This window comes from Stegodyphus dumicola, chromosome 4 (assembly GCF_044657685.1).
Source record: "Stegodyphus dumicola isolate Sdum_Otavi_A_Nest chromosome 4, ASM4465768v1".
In the NCBI taxonomy this organism is placed as follows: Eukaryota; Metazoa; Arthropoda; class Arachnida; order Araneae; family Eresidae; genus Stegodyphus; species Stegodyphus dumicola.
Window position 1 is genome coordinate 216,082,418 of NC_140771.1, and position 24,183 is coordinate 216,106,600.

Sequence of the window (24,183 nt, forward strand, 5' to 3'; positions counted from 1 at the left end):
TAACGCAATCTTTAAAGTAAGCAAATGCATTAAAATTACTTTAGAATAAACAAATACTTCTACTGAAATCAAATAACCCAATTAACCGATTTTTTTTAATACACGAGCGACCTATTCTCAAATGCTTAGCGTATTTTGAATGCTACAGATGTAACAGTGAAGTTCATTGGACAGAGATACAGACGCCAAAGCTGGCGTACTTTCAACCTTGGCAGGGAAACGATTCCTGTCCATTTCAGCGCAGGGGTAGAAGGATGAGTCTAAAAATCGAACAACCATGGTGACTCATAGTATCGCCGGAATACAAAAAGTACCTGGAGGATAATATTGTAAAATGGAACCCAAAAGTGAAATAATACTCGAAAAATGCATGGTTACGTTTATGAAACGTATCACGTCTAGTGATACGAAGTGCTTTTGCCAAACTGTGTGAAATTTCTTCTCCAAAATGCATCATCAATGTGTGTGGCTGTTGTCTGGTGTGGGGATAATTTTCTATGTGGCAATGGGTGCTTTAGCTTCTATGGTATCTCTAGGTAAGTAAAGGTTCAAAAGTCAATTAATAAGTTCATAAAATAATCTTTGTAGTAAATCAGAAGAAAACAGCAAGGCATGAAATTTTCAAATATAATTAACCCAAATACATATAGTTTAATTTTAACTACTTGTAAGTTTTATATCTGTATTGCTATTAATTTAATTTTATATTGTTTATAAATTATTCCGAAAATTTAAGTATGAATGAAAATGTATTTATACTAAAGAAAATGTTCATTTTTTTAAAGATGATGTAGCGTGGAAATAAAATAAACGTAAAATAATAAACGCGTCGTTTTCATGAGTGTTAAAACTGCTTCACTTCGTTTGTTGAAGGCAAGATTTCACAAAATTAAATTTTTTTGAAATTTTTTTCATATATTAATATAGTTAAATTATTTTATAAGCAATCTTAAAGCAATCTAAAAGCATTTGTACATGTACCTCAATCACATTGCGTATATACAATATAAATAAATGTATATTATTAATAATGTTATGGTTTCAATGAGAAAACAAATGTTTAAAATATTTGTCAGAAAAAGAAATTTGGGTAATCTGTTATCGGAACCGGATTCAGAAATGTATGTTTGTATGCATGTATATATGTGCATACGTATATGACGTATGCACATAGATGTGTATGCGTATGTATGTGTTACATATATTTCGGAATCCTTTCTGATAACAGAAGAGTATCGAAATTTGCAAGTGAAGTCTAGTGATTTCGCCTGCAGATTGTAAATGTTGTTTCTCTGCGTGACTTTATACCTTGCAAAAACACCACTATTACAGGAAAAGTAATGACGTTAATTCCCAATCTGAGAAAAGCATTCTTTTAAACGTAACAGATTAATGGCATATTAAAAATAATAATAATAATAATAATAATTGCTTATCACCAGAAATTTTGATTTATTTTCGATTCTTGGAAAATTTTGAAATCATGATATAATAGTGAATAAAATATCAATTTTTATATCATATGTATGTAAATACAAGATGGCCAGTCTATTACTATTTGAAATAAACACTTAAATTTCAATATTTAAGCAAATTACAGTCCTAAAAAAACTCCAAAATTTACTTGTATTTTCATTTTATTTCTTAAGGCGTTAGTCGGTATGGCTGTTTACAAATTGTGTTTGTTCTGCTTATTTTATTAAGAAAACTAGCATTTTAAAAATTCGATTAACGATTCGATTAAATTCGGTTAACTAAATTTATTTAACATCAATCAGACTAAATGCAATATTGCAACTCAGTTTAGGAAACAGTCTCTTAAATGGAAATTTTATTAGCAGTATTATGAAATCCTCAACTATATCGAAATTCATTAAGCATAATTTAGTCTTAGACAAATCTTGCTTAAATTTATTCTACTTCCTTAAGTAATTATATGTGTGTCTATATTGTTTATTTTTATAGAAATATCTAAATAATTTAAATTATTCGACATGCGCAGAAATTTTGATACCACATCAAAAGTACTCAGTAAGCTATCATGGCCACAATTCTTATTAATGATTCAAATTCTTATTAAGTTCATAATCCATTGACGCTCTTCAGAAGTTCCAAGTTAATCCTTTAATTTTTGTATTAATATTGTTTCCATTTCATGCAGAGAGTTTTTATCATTTCTAATTCATGATAAATTTAATTCCTCTCTTCATAAACTTCCTTTAAACTAAGATACGATGAACTGCGCAATTTCTCAGTTATTTACATTTTCTTTAGTAAAAGTGTAATGATGTAATATAACAATTCTGAGATATGTTGAATACGCTAAATTTTTGCTTTTGTATAACAGCTTCTATCTGAGAGGTTAACTAAACTATAGCATTCAACGTAATACTTCCTGTGTGCCTAATTTAGAAGGGAGTCTAGCCATTTCGAATCGAGTAGAAATTAAGACGCGCCTTCAACATCTCTGAGGTCATAGGTCAAGTGCCTATCGTCCGCAGACTGGCAAGTTCCGGGTTTAATTTCCGGTCTAAATCATCGCCTTTATAAAAAATTAATCGTCTGTTTCTGTGTCGTAAGTTAAGTGTCATTTATTAACTCGTGCGTTTTCAAATTAGATGTTTCCATCCTTTCATTTATGGGAAGAAACATTGCAACATATAACCTTTATGTATATTTCCATCTACAGTTTTTAAAACATGCTATATTTTCATTTATAAAGGCTAAGTTTCCTTTTTAATTCAAATTTTTGTATTAAAATATTTGATTTTTTGTTATGTCAGCAAACTAAAGCTGCTATGACAAATTCAAGTACTTCTTGTCAGTTTTTAGTAATGTGCAATGATGTTTCTTATCAGACTGAATTATGAATTATTATTTATCATTAACTAATTTTTTATTATTATAATATAAGAAAAGAATGATTTAGCTAGATTTAATTAAAATAAATTAAATTTTTTTTAAATTAAAACAAATAAAAAATACAGTGATACTACACCAAAGTCACAAATCTGCCAAATTCTTGTTATAAGGTTAGATGAAGTTACCTGAATATGGTAAAACACACCAGGGTTGTCTGCGTAAGGGCATAGATGCCTTCGTGGAGGACTTTGAAACAGAACCTGATTCGTATTCGTAAATAGGTTTTATAAAAGGAACTCCTGATACTAATTTGGCTCGAAGAAGTACTGACTTATGTCATCTGAGTAACAATTCTTTTACATACGTATCATAGAATACGATTTTCTCTCACTTAGCGTAGTTTAAAATATCAAAGAAAACTTAACAAATGCGTAAAAATAACAAAAATACAGATTTGTAATTCTGGTAGATTGGTATCAGTGATGACATAAATAGCCCCGACGACAGAAATAAATAATATTTCACATAAATAATGTTAAAAGTAATGCTAATAAAATGAATTTCATTTAAAAAAATCTTATAATATTAGTTTAGCTTTTACGTTTAATTTAAAGTCAATTCCACTTTAAAATATTAAATTTATGCTATCATTCTTTACGGCAAAATTCCCATATTTGAAAATGCAAGGTTACTAATTTGCATCTTTTAGTGTTTCTGGGGGGCCATTTAAATGTAAACAAATTGAGCTTTTCGAAGGTAGAAATAAAGGATAAACAATTTAATTACAAAGATCACATATATACATTTAACTTTGATGTGTATATGTTATTTTCTCAAAAACTATGGCACTATTAAATATCATATACTTTAAAAATATTTCTTAAATTTTAGGTATGAGGATATAAGATATTTCTCCCTCCTTCTTGACATGCCTTCGTGGTGGGGTGGTCTGCACGCTGTGCGCGTATTCCAGAGGTCCGCAATTCGATTCCCGGCAAAGGCGTTGCTCATTTTTCATCTTGCCTGCTTTCAAAAAATACCCAATGTCTCTACAAGGAACTGAACAATAGTTGAATGATTATTAATACTTTATCAAGTTTTTAATTATTATTAATGGTTAGTCAGAATATTTACTCACCAAGAACCTTTTACACAAACTATGCACAACTACTTTAAATTCAGAAAAAACATGTTGAAAAACGCATCAGAATAACAAGTCTTTCAGAATACAATTAGTTTTACCACTCGCAACAAATCGAAACTATAAAGTACATTTTACGACTACATTTACTCAGAAATTCAACGTAGTAGTAGAAGCTGTGTTCTTATAACGTTACAAATTTTGTACTTAAATTTGATATCGAAATAGCATTTCACAAGATTGTATCTCTAGAATCTACGTCCGCTAATATCATATGCCCCAAACTAAAACTGATACTCATCAGCGTCAAATATCTGCTTTTGTTCCTAAAATATTTATTATTGCTTCCTTAATTCACTGATTTGGAAAATTTCTATGTTATCTATTTAAATATATCTCACAGAAATAGTCCAGAAAAGTGAGTTACAGATTTAACACGGTATGACCAGAGAGAGTCATTCTGGCCATACTTGTAGAATCTTAGAAATTTCCGATGTTATAAAACTGAAGAAATCTACAATTCTCTGACCGAGATCGAACTCCGTACCTCCCGAATATACGTCGAACGTGTTTTCAGTTACAGCACGAATGCAAGCGAAAAGAAGGGAGAAAACATCTTATATATTCTCCCTTTTGAAAAGTGACCCTGTCGCCGAATTCCGGTGGTGACGAATTATCGTTCATAATCTTATAGTTCAAGAGCCATTTGTAGAGTCTTGGATTCAGGAAACTGAAGGAACCCACAATGCCCTCCTCGGGATAAGAACTCCGAGCCTCTCGAATACATGTTGAGCGTGTTTCCAATTACACTACGAAGGAATGCGGAAAACGAAGAGAAAATAAATTATATACTATTTTAAATTTTTAATTAATCAATACTGTAAGCAACGTTTCCTCAGAATTTCAGCAGTCTCTTTAATGTCCAAAGTTATTTTTTTACTTATTTAGTTGGTTGAAAATGATTACTTTGGAAGACGAATAAATTAATTTCCAAGGAAAAGATTCTTACGATAGTAAAGAAAAATAGTTACTGGTAAATAAAATATCAAATATTTAGTATTATAAAAAGATCTAAGATATAGAATTAGGAAATAACATTTACATGACTATTTTTGCTTGTTGTTTTATACATTCAAGTTAAATTATAATGCAGCCCAGCCAGTAGTGGCTAATGACCCTGACTGCAGTACCAATGATCCCGGGTTCGAATCTTGGGGAAGGTATGGTCTGTCCCTTAATAGGAGGCAACGGCGGCCATCTATCATGTGCTCCCATCATGAAATGGCCACCCCCTTCCGGACCTTGTAGTGGGGCAAGGCTATAATGGCTATTAAGTAAAGCACCGGGTCATTAAAGAAAGAAAAGTTAAGTTAGAATATTCCCAACTGCTAATAAATTTAAGCAAACATAGTTGAACATCTAATTTTTATGCATTTGCTTTTCTGCTTTAAAACTTTCTTTTCTGTCATATATTAGCATTTGTTTCTATGCTATTAATGCCAGAAACTGTGCACAATCGTTTATTTTTGCTAAAAGTATTCTAACCTAACATTGCAAGAATTTGTTACAATCGCAGCTTATAATTATAATGACTAATATTTGTTAATAAGTTACTTCTTATTGGTGGATTTTTACACAAAGGTAAATACTACATAGCTGTAGGTATGTGGGAAAATAATAACAATAAATAAAGTAATATTATACTATGACTAGAAACATAATTATTATTTCAGAAGCGTAAGTTTCGTGATTACAAAAGCAAGTTTATTTATCCCTACAAAAATTTCTGTGTGACGTTCATTACTTACATTAGTAAAATAACATCATTTCCTTTTTTCAGTGCCTCCAAAACTGATGCCCCTTACTAGAAGTGCTCAGTTGCGAAAAGGAGAGAGGTATCACGTGACATGCAGTACGAGCGATGGATCTCCACCTCTTACCTTTACCTGGTCGAAGGATGGAGTAAACATCGAAGCAAGGGAGGATCCTCCAAGTCCAACAGAAATCGGAATTAAAAAACTGAATGAGTACTCAACGTCATTGATGGTGGAGGATGTGCAAGAACAACACACAGGAAATTACAGCTGCACCGTTGCTAATGCTGCAGGTCGCGACACTGGAACTACAAGCCTAGAAGTCCTCTGTAAGTACCTCAAATATTGACTTTCAGATATAATATGAACAAGTCACGATAATTATATACTTATCATTATACTTTAAGGAACGATTCAAATAAAGTAGGTAATTCAAAAGTAGATGGATTTTTAAGACTGCAAAAATTTTGACCATACTGACAAATTTTTGGAAACGTTTTCAAAAATTAAAATTTAAAAAAATTTTAAACTGTTTTTAGAGAAAACTTCTAATTATTAAAGTATTCCGCATTTCATTAAATATCTTTAAAAATGGCTCTGTAAAAAGGAAATTTTATTAGATAAATTAATTTGAAATTTAGAAGTTCTGTAAATGGGAATTACTAACCGAACCGTATAGTTTTCTCATTTCTTTAAGAAAAAAAAAAAAAAAATCCTTTGAAAGTTTTTTTGAATTTTTTAATAAACTATACCTGGGATTGTTTTGATGATGCTTTTAACTAAATCAACTATGAAATATATTAATTTGAAATTTTATTTTTACACCTAAAAATTTAAACTTCATGCATTTCAATTAAAAGGCTCAAATTTGTAAGCCTGATTCTTAGACTTTCCAAGATCAGTGCCTCCTAAAACCTGCCTTATTTCGATTCCTTCCTTAAAACAGAAAAAAGGAGCTTGAAGCATTTTTTTTTTTTTTTTTTTTTTTTTTTTTGAAAATTTCTGTTTAAACCTTCAAAAGTTCATTTTTGAAGATTTATGTGTTCTTTTCTTGATATAAATTTCAATTAAAAGGTGAAATCTCATTATTTCAGCTTCAGGCTTCATAAAATATTATAAACTACTACCGTAAGCCCTCTTTTCCATAGCTAAATGCTTTCCACATCTAACGTATTATTCCTTTCTTACTGAAATACCAGTTTAATGCTTGCTACTCCCACACTTATTTGAAGTCGGTAGACTGACAAAAGACTTCAATAGTTCTTCTTATATTTTTTATAAAGCTTCGCGTGGCCCACCAGCGGCCGAGCGGTAAAGTCGCTGAACACTGGTAGTTCGGTCCGAGGTTCGAATCCCGCGAACGTGTTGGCTGCATGGGTGTTTTCGTGGTTTTCCCCATGTGTAACGTGTATACGAGCCAGTTTCCCTTAGAAAATCCTCCACGAAAGGCATCCCTCCTCTTAGGCAGATAGCCCTAGTGTGCTTTGCCATAATTAAATACACCACCAACACCGCCATATAAAGCTTCGCTTTGAAAACGGCCTTGCTAGCTTTGCTGCTAACTGCAAAGTGTGAAATAGTTTGATACGTTATTGTCTTCATAAAAATTAATTTAAAAAATCTGATGTGTACACCACATGACTTCCTTGTACGGAATATTAAATTATACGCATTTTTTCTTGCATTTTATTTAAACTTATTGGATTGAATTAAACTTACTTCGCCGACAGCGCATAAACCACAATAGAATAAATGCATTCTTTAAAATTAACTTTGTTTACCATAGCGACACTCTGGCGCTAGGTTCACTTAACAGTATTATATTTCATTTATATTATAACTCAGAATGCACAAAATGTATATCATTTAAAGAATTATCTAATCGTTGTCACATGTTCTATTCAAATACTATAATAAAGCTAGAACTATGTATAAAAGAAATTAAGAAACAAAACAAAAAAGAACCAGTTTTTCACAGACGATTGAGTATTTCTCATTCAATTAATTCAGTTCACACTTCGCGACAAGGCAAAAATACATAAAAACTCAAAATATCTCTACTAAAAATTACTAATTATTAAAAATTAAGTAAATCTTAAACACTTATTTCCTCGAAAAAATTCCAGAAAGGATTAAGCATGATTTAAATCGCAATAATAAATGAAGGCGTTTATCTTTGTTGTTGCGAAGCTACATTTCTCTAGATTGGCAACAAATTCACTACTCAGCTGTTTCAAATGTAAACAAGCAATGGCCGCCATTAAAATAGGCTTAGCGGGACTTAAACAACTTTTAAATTGTTGATAATTCTAAAAGTATTGCATACAGATTTACTAAAGGCATAAAACCCTTAACCGGAAGATAAAAACAACATAATTCAATTATTTTTAAAGAAAAAAAAATGTACAATTTACAAACATATAAGTGTAAAGAAACTGAGATCACTGAGCCGGGTAACAGAGTGGATATATTTATAAATATATTTATATACGTTTGGCGCGGCCAATTGCAACCAAAATACGAGGTGCACATCTAAATGTTATAGTACTCCTATATACAAAATTTCAACGTTCTGAGGCTACTCGTTTTTGAGTTATGCGAGATACGTACGTACGTACATACGTTCGTACAGACGCCACGAAAAATTCTCTTCAGAATTCATTTTAAAGCAGTTTTATAATTTTTTGGAGGAAAAGAGTCTTTTAGTCTGTCCTTACGTACAGATATCACGCAAAAACATCGTTAAATTGCATTCGAAAGCGGTCAAAGTGGATATTTTCGTTGAAATATGCTGCCTGAAGCTTTTCGCGGTTACAATACTTTCTTTTTACTTCGTACAAGGAGGTAAAAAATCAATAAAAATATGTTACATATAAAAATATTACAATACTTTCTTTTTACTTCGTACAAGGAGGTAAAAAATCAATAAAAATATGTTACATATAAAAATATTACAATAAAATAAGCAATATCCCTTACTAAAAGAAGTAATTAGCACCAACTTCCCATTGCGAAATCTTAAGAACTCAAAAAGTATAAAAGAAGTTAAGAACGTTGTTTCTTAAAAAGAAAATCATGCAAAACTTTTTATATAATTAAAATTATATATAATTAAAACATAATATAAAACTATCATAATATTCCCGTTGCCTTCCCTCGACAAACGTCCAGTATCCAAGAGAAACATTAAATCTGCAGAGAATTATCGCCCTCATTTTTCTGAATGGCAACAGTGCTGATATCAGGAACAATACCCGCGTACCATTGTACCTGATATAATGAGAGAGAATTATGGATTTGATGCGATTTCATCAAAAAACACAAAATAAAAAAATCTCATTCGAATTTTGAAAAACATCTCTTCGAGATGTACTGGCTCATGTCTAGCCCTAGGTATCAAATTTCTTAACCCTGGGTCTATTAACTTACGCGCAGCACGAACGAAAGACACACACACTGACAGACCCTTCCTTTTATATATAGATAGAAGTTAGATTAAAGTGAACTGTAACTTCTCAAACTCGCTCCCAAACCACTCTAATTTTCAAATAAAAAGTGCCATTGGTCGTTTGGTGCAAAAAGAATAGCAATTTACAGTATTAAAGCAAATGAAAGCTAATAAAATGATTTACATAAAGAAAATTTCCTTTGGGACAATTTTTTTAAAGCTCGATTATTTTTTAAGGGTGAGGATTAATGAAGATATTTTTAATTTTCCAGTGCACTTTCTTTACATGTTACATATATACTACCTCGTTTCAATTTTATTTATGGAATAACGGTGATGTAGTATTCTGTTAACCTTTTAAAAGAACATTTTAAAATACCTTTTTCTTTAATTATTTTTTCCGTAACATTTTTATGAGTAATAGAGTCAAATGATTTGCCCTATTTCGGTTCTGTAGAAATATCCTGGAACAATCCTTTTCGCAAAAGAGCTGCTTAAGTTTTAGCTATTGGTAAAGTGTTCGCTTGTCGCGAGGGGGGTGGCCGAGGCTCGGATCCCAGTCGATGCATCATGAATAATACTGGCACAGCGAATCTCCGTCATCATGAATAATACTGGCACAGCGAATCTATAAACCCAAATCTAGTGAGATTGACCGTATCTAATTCTACATCTGATGATTCAGTGCTAAATCCAAGGCTGGTTTAGACATTAAGCAGTATGAGCGCCTGATTAGGAATAAACTAGAGGATTTTCCTTAATAAGCAAGGAGAGAGGACAGCACAAAAGGCCCTCTAGGTATTCAGGAAACAGGGCATTAAAATGTCTCTCATTGCTCGTTTTACCATGAAATACATGGTGCAGCTAAACCAAAGCCTAGACAAAGAAGAAATGAATAAAAAAACTGACGTAAACATACGTGGGCCTACCAAAATTAAGTGCTTAGGATCTCTAAATGTCTTGATTCGGCCTATTTCAATTAAATTCAATCTAGCGTTTCAAGGAGTTTGTTAGAAATATCACAAATAATTTAGAGAATTTCATATCTGACATATGCTTCAACACAAATATTCCGTTACACTTCTCTCAGTGTCTCTTTACAAAAGCATCTTTTATAAAATTCATTCGGCATGCTATTCGTTCAGCATTACTATACAAACCAATATTCTTTTCCACTGTTGCCACTCCTGATTTTTAATACAAGATTTAATTTAAGTCGAATGCGCTTTTACAATTTATTGCATTTCCATTCAGTGGTAAAGAATACTGTCTATTCACATTTGGAACAGTTAGAGCAAGAGTTTTAAATTTCAATGAAATAAAACCGATTTGCGAAAAATTATAAATTAAAGTGCTTATCTAAAAAGGCAAAAACTGGAACTTTTAATTGTTCACTCAAAACACTGTTTATACATTTATCTAGAATTTAAAAAATTGTAATAAGATCTTTCGGATTAAATAATCTTCTGAAAGTTAGTTCTGTATTTTCTAAGCAATTGTTACTTTAGAAATCTATTATCGTGGCTATGAGTTTAGAACTTTACACTCAGACACTAGAACACATGTTCTTTAGAAGGTTCATCACAAAACAAGAAATGAAAAAGAAGATAATGAAATCAGCCATTACAGCCTCCATAAACAGAAGGTTTTGCTTTTGATAAAAAGTAAATACTCTCGCAAGAGGTGTCTTGCACAGTAAAAAGATCTCGTAAAATATCCTGTGGCGCCATCTATTCTCCAACATCGTAAAATATTGAATAAAATTTTTCAACTTGCAAAAGTTAAATTTTAGTAAAGTCTCTTGTCATGATTACTTCCTTAAGACGACCACCTCTGAAAAAAACCAATATTTCTTGGAATAAACATTGCTATTGATTATGATTTATCTATAACTTTCTCTATAGATACTATAAATTATATTTTCTACTGTTTATATATATCTTCATAACATTCAAAATAAAGTAATTAAAAGTAAATTAAAAAGCCTATAATTGTGACTTATGGTTTGGTTCTGATGCTTACTTAGAAGTAAGATGAAACAGTCTCTATTAATTTAGTTGTTGTTAATTGATGACAGATTGGTTTATCCCCTTGATAAGTCGATTAATCTGCGATCAATGACAATAACTACTTTTTCAATACTTAAAATTTACTTTTGGTTTTGGTATTTTTACGATTAAAGTTTTTTCTTAGCAGATGTTTTAAACAAGGAGATTGAAATTCCTATTTAAAATACTAATTTAAATTCTGAAAATTTTTTTTTTTTTCATTCATGGTTATAAATTGAATTTGTGTTCCTTGGAGATAGTATATGGTTTTCTTATTAGAAATTATTATGAATTATCTCCATAAAATATATTCTCTACTGTTTATATTATATTTTTTTTCAGTGGTAAAGGCACCAAAATTTTGTAGGTGACGTTTTTGGCATGAATTAGCCGTACATTTACTTTTAAGTAGCTGATTCTCTCAAATTTCAAATGCATCTGGTTGATTTAGGTCTCTTTGGATGGGATTAATTTCTTTACCCAAATAAGCAACAGATGGCGCTGCCATACCATTTTTGATCTCGTTTATTTTGTTTTTATAGACATGTACTCTTATTAATGAAAGACTGACCATTAATGAGATTTTTATCACGACGGGTTTCCAGTTTAAGGTCGTGACCCAAAAATAACATAGTAAGGATGTGTGACATCAAATAATAACAGAGAGGTTTTTAAAAAAATGATAACATGAAGGGAGGGATATCAAAATTTATATAAGTGTTCAAACATTAATGATCAATAAATAATGAATGTCTTGGAGTTTTCAACACGAATTAATTATTTTGAGTGCAAACTTCACCAAATAAAAGCTCGCTTTAGGTATTTTTGCCTGTCCAAAAATATTTGCCTACAATATAATTTCTTTGTCTATAATAGCGTCTCTTTCGGCTTATTAAAAATCAGTAAAGGATGTTTCAGTTTTAATAAATATGCAGAGGTAAATATATTATTTAACATTTCTTTCCCGCACTGTCTGAGAAAATACTATTTTAGGTAAATGCTACACGCTTAAGGCATTTCTTGTGGGATGTTTCGATTGCTTATGTTCCGAAAAAATGCATCAGTCTAACAGTTAAACACGCTGTTGGATTCCAAGCTACAGCTACAGCTGATGGACAAATCTCGACCTTTGACCCTGGGACATGTAGATACAAACACTGCAGGCCTAGTGATCTCACGGATATAAACGACGATTCGTTCTTTTCTATACTGACTTTAAATTAATATTTAAACCGTGCCTTATACTTTAATCCAAGACTGTACAACCCACGGACTAAAACGCCAATGAGGCCCGCCAAGAGCAAAAGAAATATCAAGATCCCACCCCGAAGACATATTTTACGGTTGGAATCGCGGTTCGAGAGTGGCTCACAGTATGGATGGAAGGAATAATTGACGCTTTTTTTCTTCTGAGTTGGAAACAAAATGCGTTAAAAAGAAGGAAAAAAAACTAACAAAGAAATAACAAAAACAAAAAAAACTGAATGCCTTCAGATTTTATGTCACGCCCAAAGGGTTGTTTTTTTTTATAACGTTTTGTGTGTTACCTTTTTTTATTAAATATCATGTTCTTCGCTCTTAAACCATAAGGTTCAATTCAAAAGCAACATCATACAATAATTTTAAAAAAGCATGTCTTTAGAATTTCCGATACATAGTCTCACGCGCTGGAGGTAAAAAAAAATTTTTTTTTTTCCGTACAGTGTTGCCATGGCTAGCTTTGAAATCGTTGAGTTTCTTAATCAAAAACTATAAATGCTTTACCAAATATGGAAGAGATATTAAATTCCAAATTTGGGCTTCCAGATGCCCATATTCGGATGGAGACGTACATTATTCAAAATGTGATGGCTCTTGTTTTATCACAATGCGAGAAACATACATACATTTATACACATTCTCCATTATTTAATTTCTTTAAATATAATACAGGCTCTAATGTTTGGTGGCAACAATTTAAAAAGTGATTCGCCGTTTATAGTGAATCGATGCAAAATGCCAAAATGAAATTAAGTAAAACAGTAAACTTTGGGATAACTGTCTGGAGCTTTTGAATGCAGCTAGATGCTGCTCAAAGATGATGCTCTAGATGCTAGATGCTGTCGAATTTATTGGTAATGATTGCCCCTATGCTAACTGTATTTTATCTGTAGGTTGTAGCAGTTGCTCAAGTTATTTGTTCGTTGCCAATATGACACAAACTTCATTAACAGTTTTAACTTTTTTGAATTAAAGAAAGCAAATGCATGTGTTCAAATTTGCCTATATATTTCAACTGTATATTTTCGGGGAATTTGAAATTGTAACTCAAAATATCTGTATTGAAAATTATGAAGTAAATCTTAAACACTTATTTCCCCGAATAAATTCCAGAATAGATTAAGCATGATTTAATTCACAATAATAAAAGAAGGCGTTATCTTTGCTATTGCGAAGCTTACTTTCTCTAGATTGGCAACAAATCTACTATTCTGCTGTTTCAAATCTTAACAAACAGTCGATATGGCAAAAATAATTAGGCTTAGCCTCACTTAAACCACTTTTAAATTGTTCATAATTCTACAACTATTGCATACAGATTAATTAACTAAAGTCATAAAAACCGTAACCGAATGATAAGAACAATATAATTCAATCATTTTTAAAGCAAAAAATACTCAGTTTACTAACATATAAAAATTTAAAAAAAAAAAAAAAAAAGAGCTCATGGATGAGCCGAGTAACAAAGTGGCCGTATATACATACTTTTGGTGTGGCCTATTGCAACCAAAAAGGGAGGTGCACAACTACATATTATAGCAGTCCTATATACAAAATTTCAACGCTCTGAGGGTGCTCATTTTTGAGTTATGCGAGATACATACATATATACGTACACACGTACCCAAATGCAGACGCGGCGGAAAAAAATCTCTTTTGAATCCATTTTAAATAAGTTTTATAATTCGTTTGGGAAAAACGAGTCCTTCATTCTGTCCTTACGTACAGATGTAAAGCAAAAACATCGTTAAATTGCATTCGATAGCGGTCTAAATGGATACTTTCCTTGAAATATGATACCTGGAAATTTTCGTGATTACAATACTTCCTTTACTTCGTAGAGGGAAGTAATAAGGAATTTCAAATAAACTACCACAAAAGTAGATGAAGTGCATATGGAAATCTTAAATGGGTTTCTATCGTTTTGTATTTGAAATATACGCAGTTTATTTCAGTGGAGGGAAAACCTTAAACCGTAAATCTTATTAAGTCTCTTACTAGAGTATTTACGCACTATTTTCAACCATTTTTACAAATAAAAACTACCAGCAAACATTGCGATTTAGTGCCGAAAATGGAAAATTGGAATGAACACACTCGTCAGATTTTCATGTTGGTTTGATGCAACTCTGGTAAGTCCTCGATAAGCTACTTCAGCCATTGGTTTTCTAATTAAATAAAGAACGACCCGTTTCTTTCAAGCTTCTGCTGAAATCACTGGGGCAAGTTGAGCTCATATTAATTTTTTTCATATACTGGATCCAGAGTCGTAGCTTGGGTTTTTCAGCGCCCAGGGACAACTGAAGATTGTGCGCCCCCTACTGCTTGCCAAGGATGGAAAACATTTAATTCTAAAATGTCGTAACATCAGTTTGGCGCCCTTTGGATTCTGCGCCCGGGGACAAATGTTCCCCCTTGTCCCCCTCTAGCTACGCCCCTGACTGGATCTGTTATCTTACTAAATAAAGCGAAATTTGTTCCTTTCAACATCATTAGAATGAATGGCCCAGATTTAGCGAGATTTCCTCCAGCTTTCGCGTCAATGGAAAAATATGTAAATGATCTTAAAAGTTACTATTAGGCACTATGCTGGAGAACATTTTTGAAAAGAGGCTGACAATAAAGCACTAGTGATAGTGTTTTAAAATATAATGGCATTTGTAAGCCTTTTGATCGGACCAATAATGTGTTTCCTGAAACTGTTCGTTATTATATGCAGCTGACCAGTGGTCCGATGCTTGCTAGGCGTTCAAACCGACCCTCTTTCCAATAGTATGTAGCTGACCAATAGATTACATAATTTACAGTGGTCTTCCCCGCCTGGATTTCCTTAATGCTGAATTGGGGGGGGGGGCTCCTCCTGCAGGGCGAAAGGGCAGAACATTTTGAAATGAAGCCAGACAATAGTTGAAAATCTCATCAATTCAGAAAATTCAAAATGATACTCGTTCCTATCGTCTGTTAACAGTGACTCCATTCAAAATAAACGAAGTATGTTTCTCAGGCTGTCTATTACCCTAATCACAGTAGAAAATTTACACAGAATTCCCTTTTTAAGAAGTTATTCTTTGTTAAATATTGAAGACAAAAGGAAAACGTCAACTTAAAAACGAAGCCCAATAGCCGTGGTAGGAGGGAAGAAAATGTGCATCTTTTAAAAGTACATTCCATAAAAAATGGCAAAGAATGTTTCATTTAAATACAAAGAGCAAATCTGTGGCAAGCACATCATAAAAGAAATTTTATCTTTGAAAATAAATGTTTAACAAAAGCGGTCCAGTGCGATAAAAATGATAATTTAAATACAATGAACAAATGACTAACAGCTTCCGTAGCTGCGGAAAGCTACTTTTTTTTCCTTCTCTTTTGAAAACTCATGTATGCTGCAATGTGTTTTCGGTTTTTAACTTTAATTTTAAATATTATGAATTATTTTGGAGTGTAATATGTTTCAAATAATCATGAATTTAAAATTTTTTATTAAGAATATAATAAATCTATTATTTTCTTCCTAACATCTACATTTCTTTGGCTTAAAAAAATTAAACTTTATTTGATTTTGAAAGAAGCGAACAAATGTGCAATCTCTTTTCTTCAATTTCGATTAACTCCGAGCATATATTTAATAATTCCTTTGTTTGAAATATAATGGATATTTAGTCCTATCTATTGAGTAAAATAAAAGGCAGAAAAATGAAATAGAAGGAAGTGTTTTTAAAATATTGTGTGTACAAGCTGCTTAAGAATCAGATTTAGGATTAAAATTTTAATTTGATATATTATCGGTAATAGTTACGACTTTCAGAATTTCTTTCGACCCATCGGCGTTAAAAAGCATGCTTAGTATAGAAATTTTAACTACAACTTTGCTTCCTAGATGGCAGTAGTAGTTACAATTCAGTAAGCTGCATCCGAAGAATTTCCCGTCTCGCCCTCTCTTTAGAATTCCAAGTAAGGTTACCAATGCATCTTTCACCCACATAAGTAAAAATACTTGCCCAACCCGAGAAATATGCGCCTCTAGGTAAAGAAGGACGCAGTTTAAGATACATTAGAAATCTAACTGATTTTCTTGACGTACATTTTATAGACAGATTATATCAAGTATAGCTAATGAATATTAAATAATTAAGTATACCTAATTTAAATAAAATTTAAAAAAAAAAAGTTGAACAAAAATTCAGACTTGGAAAGAATTTCAATTTTACATGCTCCGTTTTTTTCTACATTTTTTTAACATAAAATAGTGAAGACCGAAAACTATCGAAATATTAATGAAGTATTAAAGAATTTACCATTTGAATAAAATTAAAAAAAGAAGAGTGCTGCAATCTATATATTAGTACAGAATTTCCTACTGCCTGTTAAATTTATTACTGGTTGCAGACTATAACTTCTAGAGTTAGAATTTTGCAGTCGATTAAGTATAAAATGTTTCATTCATTCGTTAACAAACCTATGTTTCATTCATGACCGTCAGGAATCAAATAACACTTGATGCAAAATATTGTTACGAAATCCACATAAATTGACTTTTTTAATGATTAACTCACGATATCGAATACATATCTATCGCAGTCAGTTATTGCAAAGTGGGGGAGGGGGGTTTCTTTCAAAGAGAAGAGATCTTTCAGGTTTTACTGTGTTTGATAACGGAATCAATTTTTTATTAAATGCGTTATTAATAAGAGATAAAACTGGATAATAAATATTGTTTATTACATATTAATTATTCAACAGTTTTTTGAAAAACCTTTTTGAAAAAGGCACTGAAAAGTGAAGTTGTGTTCTTCCATATACCAACATTTATTTTTTCAGTGACTGTTTTTTTTTTTTTTTTTTTTTCCTCCGCCTGTTTTGATGGTTCTTATAAAAATCACCTCTATTGTTCCTATGCTTTGTTTCTCTTACTTGATAGTGTTTAAAAGAAAATTCGTCTATTTTAATACCATTTAATATTATTTAAAACAGTGTGGTCCAACCTTTAGTTACCCGAGGGCCAATCAAACGTTAGTTAGTATAGGGGAATGAAGGCCAATCAAACGTTAGTATAGGAGAATGAGAGCCAGAGACATTAAAGACAGAAAATTAATTACATATAAATCACTAGTTTAATATATCTTTAGGAATGAAAGAAATTGTCATCTGATGGACAGCTTTGCCAATGTTTCCCGCTAAATCTGCTATCTTGTATTCTTTAAAGCGCAGGTTCGCCAGCTAGTTCCCATCCTAGTGACTGTTTTACACTGCTTGTTTTTCACAAATTATTATTTAAAGCAGTAAGAAGGGTCTTTTGTTTTTCCAAATGTTTAATTAACATTTTTGTCTCCAGTAAGAAGGGCAAGTGCCAACAAAATGAATAAGAATGCCGCTTGTGGGCCCCACGGATTGGGCCACACTGATTTAAAAGAAACTAAATGCGTCGAAATTCTTTCTTCCACTCCAATCTTCATAATACTTTTTTTTTCAAATTTGCTTTTTTAATCGACGTTCTTTTTTAAAAAAATATTTTTTACTGCTTTCTCCTCGCTAATTTTGCTAAATATTTGCAAACACGAAAATCTTCGTTATCGATGAGCACTATGACCTGGAGAATGAAATATTAAAGAAAATTTATTGTGAAAAAGAAAAAGGCTTTTTTTTGTTTGTTTTTCTTTGACGTATGCCTATTAGTTATTATGAAACAAACCAAATGGATTCATGCGTCAGTGCATCTCATATATTATTTGAGCCTCTCAGATGTCATAGTGGTTAGCGACGCTGACTGCCGTACCGAAGAGCCCGGGTTCGAATGAATCCTGGAGAAAGCACAGATGCTCCTAAGTGTATAGTGTCTGTGCGGCATGGGAACACTCAAAATACCGAGAAAGCCGAAAATCCTCTCGAACGGTTTGAGAGTAATGATAGAGGGGGGGATGACCTTTGGACCCTTTCCCTGGAGACTCGTCACCTTCTTTCAAAACTGGGACGTTATTGGACAAAGTCGTACTACCACTTATATTGTCCTAAGACTCATACCAACAACAGACGCCGTACTGCACTTCTTGCCAAGTTAAAATTAATGGCCTTGTTCTGATTAGATCAGACAAGTAAGATTAACCACAAAACAACATATTATTTAAATCGGCAAAGCATACGACAGCTATCATCCTAAAAAGAAGAATGCATTCGTGGAGGACTCAGTGGTATTTAGAAATTTTAGATATTTTTAATCTATGGCTGAGTAAATTCTTCATGTGAATAATAGATGGGGAAAAGAAGCAGTAAACTTTGGGATAACTGTCTGGGGCTTTTGAATGCAGCTAGACGCGGCTCAAAGGTTCTTTCGAATTTATTGGTAATGATTGTTCCTATGCTGGCTGTATTCTCTCTGTATGTTGTAGTGGCACTTTAAGTTATTTGTTCATTGCCAATATGACACAAACTTCATTAACAGTTTTAACTTTGTACAAATTAAAGAAAGCAAATGCATGTGTTCAGATCTGCCTATATATTTCACTTGTATATTTTCGAAGAATTTGAAATTGTTTGAAACTCTTATTTATTAAATATAATTATTATATCCAGTAAATAAAATTTCTATCCTGTCGGTCGTAAAAAATGTAGATTTAAATTTTTTTGCAAGACTGGCACGCTTGAAACTACAAGGATATCATTTAATGACCCTCTCAAGTACTAAACTGAAATTTAAAGGATTTGATTGCTGTTTTTTGATGGCTTAAACTTTTTGTCATATGTATTTTGTAGAGCATTGCTTTCCCAATTTTGTCATACATGTACTAATTGTCACATTTCGCTTAATGTTTCTTACCTGTGTGAGCTATAGAGCACAGGTTCTCAACCTTTTTCGCTCCATGCTCCCCTTTCACCTTTGCTAGAAGATCATTCGCTCTTCTATTTTATCCTCCCCCCCCAAAAAAAAATTGGACTGAAAAATAAATAAATGCATTCATCTTGATTTCAATGATCTTTTAACATGTTTTATAAATTTAACAACAACAAAAAAAAAAAAAAAAATGCAGTAAATGTTGATAAATACCGAAGCTTGAAAAAAAATTATTTTTATATTCATAAACTAAAACTAAATTCTTAACTGTTAAATAAAAGAATGATTGCATTCCCCTCCTTCCTAAAACTATGAAATCTCTCAGGGGGATCAACAGGGCGAATTCCCCCTGGTTATAGGCGTTGCTAGAAGGGGCCAGGGAGGATATTTGTCCCCGGGAATATCTTCCAATGGGCGCCAAATTGATATTACGAATTTTTAGAATGAAATATTTTCCACTCTTGGCAAACAAGAGGAGGGCGTGCGATCTTCAGTTGTCCCCGGGCGCTGAAAACCCTAGCTACAACTCTGGCCCTAGTTGAGAATCCCGCTTATAGAATATTTGCAATACCCTGCGATTATAGATGATAGTTCGCCTTTACTGTAGCATTTTAAGCGTTTCATGGTTATGACGAATTGGAATTAAATGCTCTGATAAGTGAGAAAAATTTAACCATTTATTACTATTATTATTATTATTATTATTATGGTACTGTAAAAGTGTTAGCGTGTTCATTAAGTGTAATGAAGCGTACTTTATCAAACAATCGACAAACTCCGAGCACACCGACATCCTTATTCATGCGGCATGCGCAATGTCACGAGATTGACCTGGGAGATGACATCACATAACGGGGGGAGGGGAGGAAAACGAAATAGTGCATCAGTAACGGAGAGAAATTGAGCGTGAATACTCTCCCTCCTCTCTACGCATACACACACACACCATTCTCGTTGTCAAACACCATCCGGGCATTTGAGGGGATTCCAAGGCCACTGCTGATGAAACCCATTGTGCGTAACGCCTGGATGTGTCTCGTAATAAAAAACCGAAGATTGTCCGGAGAAGTCAGGCGAAGAATCTGAGGGAGGAATGAAAAACTGAGACTTTTCGGAGACGCCCTTTCAGAGACTTGGGTAGAAATCTCAACACTTAATGAGCTACGCAGATCTCTCGTTCTTGCACTGTTAACGTAATTGTTTTCTTTTACGTTATCTACAGCATGGCCGAGTAGGAGTAGTATCGAAGATGAGACTGCGTATTCCGTAAATTGTTTATACTTCTACTCAAGAATCCTAACTATTGATAAAGATGAGAGGAGACGATGTTTTAGCACAGCAACTTATCATGAAATATTAAAGCAAAATAATAGGTTTTGTGTGGGGATAATTGAGCAGATAAATTACACAAAAATTAATCCAACGATGTAATTTCTAATACTTTGATTGAAAAGAATATCAGAATGTCTCGTTCAGCAGCATCAGTAATTGAAAAGACCCGCTATTTTGTTTCATTTGTTGCACCTGTCAGTTGCAATTTTATGATTTTATTTATTTTTAAAAAACGCACCAGTTTCCCAGTAGAAACTCTAGAGCATTAATTAATTCGCCTACAGTTATCACTGGTTAAAGTTATCACTGGTTATTAGGTTATTTCCTAATGAAGAGTAGTTTTTCCTCTAATATGTGAGTAATTTCAACATTTAAACATGCAGCTTCCGTCTTGCTTGTAATGTAATTTAAAATTAGAAAATCTATTTCCTAAGTTTCTTTTTTTCTTTCTTTCTTTTTTTCTTTCTTTAAAAAAAAAAAAAAAGGAAAACTCAGACTTATGGACTTAGAAACATCCTCTTTAATAATTATTTTTAAGAATTTAATATTTATTAAAAACGTTCTCGTTTCGATTAAATCTTATGTGTGAGCTTCCTTTCACCTTTTTATCTTTAAATATGCTATCTAAAATTTCATGATTAAATAACAGATATATTTCTGCTTTACGGCCAAGACATACTTTTATTTTTTTGTAATTCGTTCGAAAAGGAGAAATTAGAATAGACATGGCCCAGATTTTCACAAATTTATCAAAATAATATTATTTTCATTTAATAATTCCATTACTATTCTCAAGAAACGCTTATTTTGCTCAAAATTCTAAACTTGCAAATTTTTGCATTACTCTGCATTTTCAAAAGAATAAAAGAAAAACACTTTTTTTAAACATTTCCGTTGCGCAATAGGATAAGCACGAACAGCGCAATGAGGAAAATACAAAATGCATGTAAGTGTAGTGCTTGTTTCAATAGCGACTAACTGCGGATAAAAAGAATCTAAAAATGATCCCGTAAAAACTGCTTATTAGAAGAATATCTGCATGAAAAAGATTGTTAATGTTTACAGAGTGTGCTTTTAATAACGATTTCGGGGCCGTTTAATTAATTTTTAAAGTGTAACGAATAATATTTTTAGCTTTTTTTCTGGACTACACGTCTGCATCGTGATTTTCATGACAGAAGGGCTTTCAGTAAAATTTTTGGGAGCATTAATTTCTACTATTTTTCCCCTTCCTTCCAGAATTTATCAATCGTAGTAGGTTTGCGCTTAGGAAGAGGTTTTTTAAGGTACCAAAGTCACAATATTCCATAGGTGAAACGTCATGGAACTTTGCAGGAATACGTTTAAAAGGTATATATGCAACATCTGTATCAGTCTTTATGTCTGCAAAGTATGCAGTGGTACTTTTCGAAATATGAGTTGTTGCTTTGTCTTCATGAAATTTCACACTTTGAAAGTAATTGGGAAAAAGAAATGGAATTTCTTCTGTAAATATCAGACGTCAAATTTTACCTTAATAGTACCTTGAATTGAATTTATAAATTTTTCTCATTCTTCTTACTTTTAATTTCACACTATTGAAGGAATCAATATTGTGCATTTTTTTTTTCTCTTCGTTTTCGAAAATAAGTAGACCTTTTATTTTATTATTATTTTTGCTTGTTTGTTTGTTGTTGCAGTCATTTAGGTAAACCTAGTCGAGGGTCTATTTCCATTTATCTTCCGCTAAGTAATTTTCTACTTTGCCGAGTTAGGCCAACCAGCGACCGAGCGGTAAAGTCGCTGAAGATTGGTAGTTCGGTCCGAGGTTCGAATCCCGCGAACGGGTTAGTTGCATGGGCGTTTTCTCCATGTGTAACGTGTATACGAGCCAGTTTCCCTTAGAAATCCCTCCACGAAGGCATCCCTTCCCTTAGGCAGATAGCCCTTGTGTGCTTTGCCATAATGAAATAAATAAACCAAACCAAACTATGCCCAGTTAAATACGGTTTTTCATTTGCTGCTAAAAGGGTTCTACAAGCTGTTCTGCGGTGAGCCATACCCGGGCAAATACTGATGAATATTATGTTTTTTTAGTAGTTTCACTCTCATTGGTAACATAAACTGCGTGAAAAGTCTGAAGGTTTAAGCGACTTGACTTCTCGCTATGTCTTGGAAATGGTAGCACAGACTTGGAAAGGGCGTAAAAGATACTTTTATTACGTCAGAAAATTTAATAAAAGGACAGCTTGTGCTTACAGGACCAGCCAGCATTCATGGCGTAAATCAAAAATTACGAATTGAACTTAACTATGTAAATTGTAGTTAGCCGAAAGGCTACTGTAGAGAAAACTTACAAGTTGGCTCAGACTTTACATTGGCATGACAAGAGATACGGCGAGAATAACGCGACGTAGCAGATAAACAGCTGTCAAGAGAATTATCTATTTAGAGGCCTTCACTCTCTATAATTTTTGTTCCTGAAAAATAGATTAAATTAATTTTTAATTATTTTTATTAAATAATTAAACTGACAGATTTTTCTTTTTTAGTGCTCATGAAAAAGTAATTGCTGAACAAATTGCAGCAATTCGATGATGGTCGAATCCAAGATAAAAAATTTTGAAACCTGCAAAACACTTCAGAAATTCATTTTATATTACAAGGGCAAAACTTCAGCAGTCTCTCCATTTACTAATTCAAACTGATAAATCCCGTAACTTAATTGACAATAAAAAATTTTATTACCCCAAAGGATGTTAGTTCAGAAGGGCTATTAATTTCAAAACAGCACTTTGCGTCGATTCACTTTTCAAAATGGTTGCCACCAAATATTATCCTCATGTATTTATGTTTAAAAGAATTAAATAATGAAGACTATGCATGAATGCATGTATGTTTCTCGCACTGCAAAGAAACAACGGTACCTAGAGCCATCAAATTTTAAATAAATAGTCCTCCAATCGAACATGGAGGCCCGAATTTTGAATTTCGAATTTGTTTTATTATCTATTTAAAATTTTGTAAAACTTTAAAATTTTAAACAAATTTTTGATTAACAATCCCAACGATTTCAAAGCAAGCAATCTCAACACTGTACGGGAAAAAAATTATCTCCAGCGCGCGAGACTGTGTATCGGAAAAACTAAAGATACACTGTTTTGCTGTTTTTAAATATTTTATGATATTGCTGTTGAATTAAATTTTATGTATTTTAAGTGCGAAGAACATGATATTTAATCAATAAAGGCAACACACAAAGCTTTAAAAAAAGTCAAAGACAATCTTAAAGTCATTCCTAAAGCAGCCATCTTAGTTTGTTATATCTCACGAAGATATAAGAAAATACGATGGCTGCTTTAAGAAATAATTGACGACCTCAAAATTAACGATTCTAGATTTTATGTTCTTCCCCTTAAATTCATCTGTTTTCCCAATTTCGAGATCTTTCTGTGTTACATAGCAACCTAAAA

General features: G+C 32.4%; 1 protein-coding gene across 1 annotated transcript in view; it reads left to right on the top strand.

The window, feature by feature from the left end:
• Positions 1 to 216: 216 nt before the first annotated feature.
• Positions 217 to 24,183, top strand: part of LOC118182828 (cell adhesion molecule Dscam1-like) — a 94,324-nt gene continuing 70,357 nt past the window's right edge. Inside the window, exons 1-2 of the mRNA XM_035352222.2 lie at positions 217 to 536; positions 5,844 to 6,146. Coding sequence (XP_035208113.2) covers positions 449 to 536; positions 5,844 to 6,146 — 391 coding nt within the window. The 5' untranslated portion in view covers positions 217 to 448. The remainder of the gene's footprint in view (positions 537 to 5,843; positions 6,147 to 24,183) is intronic.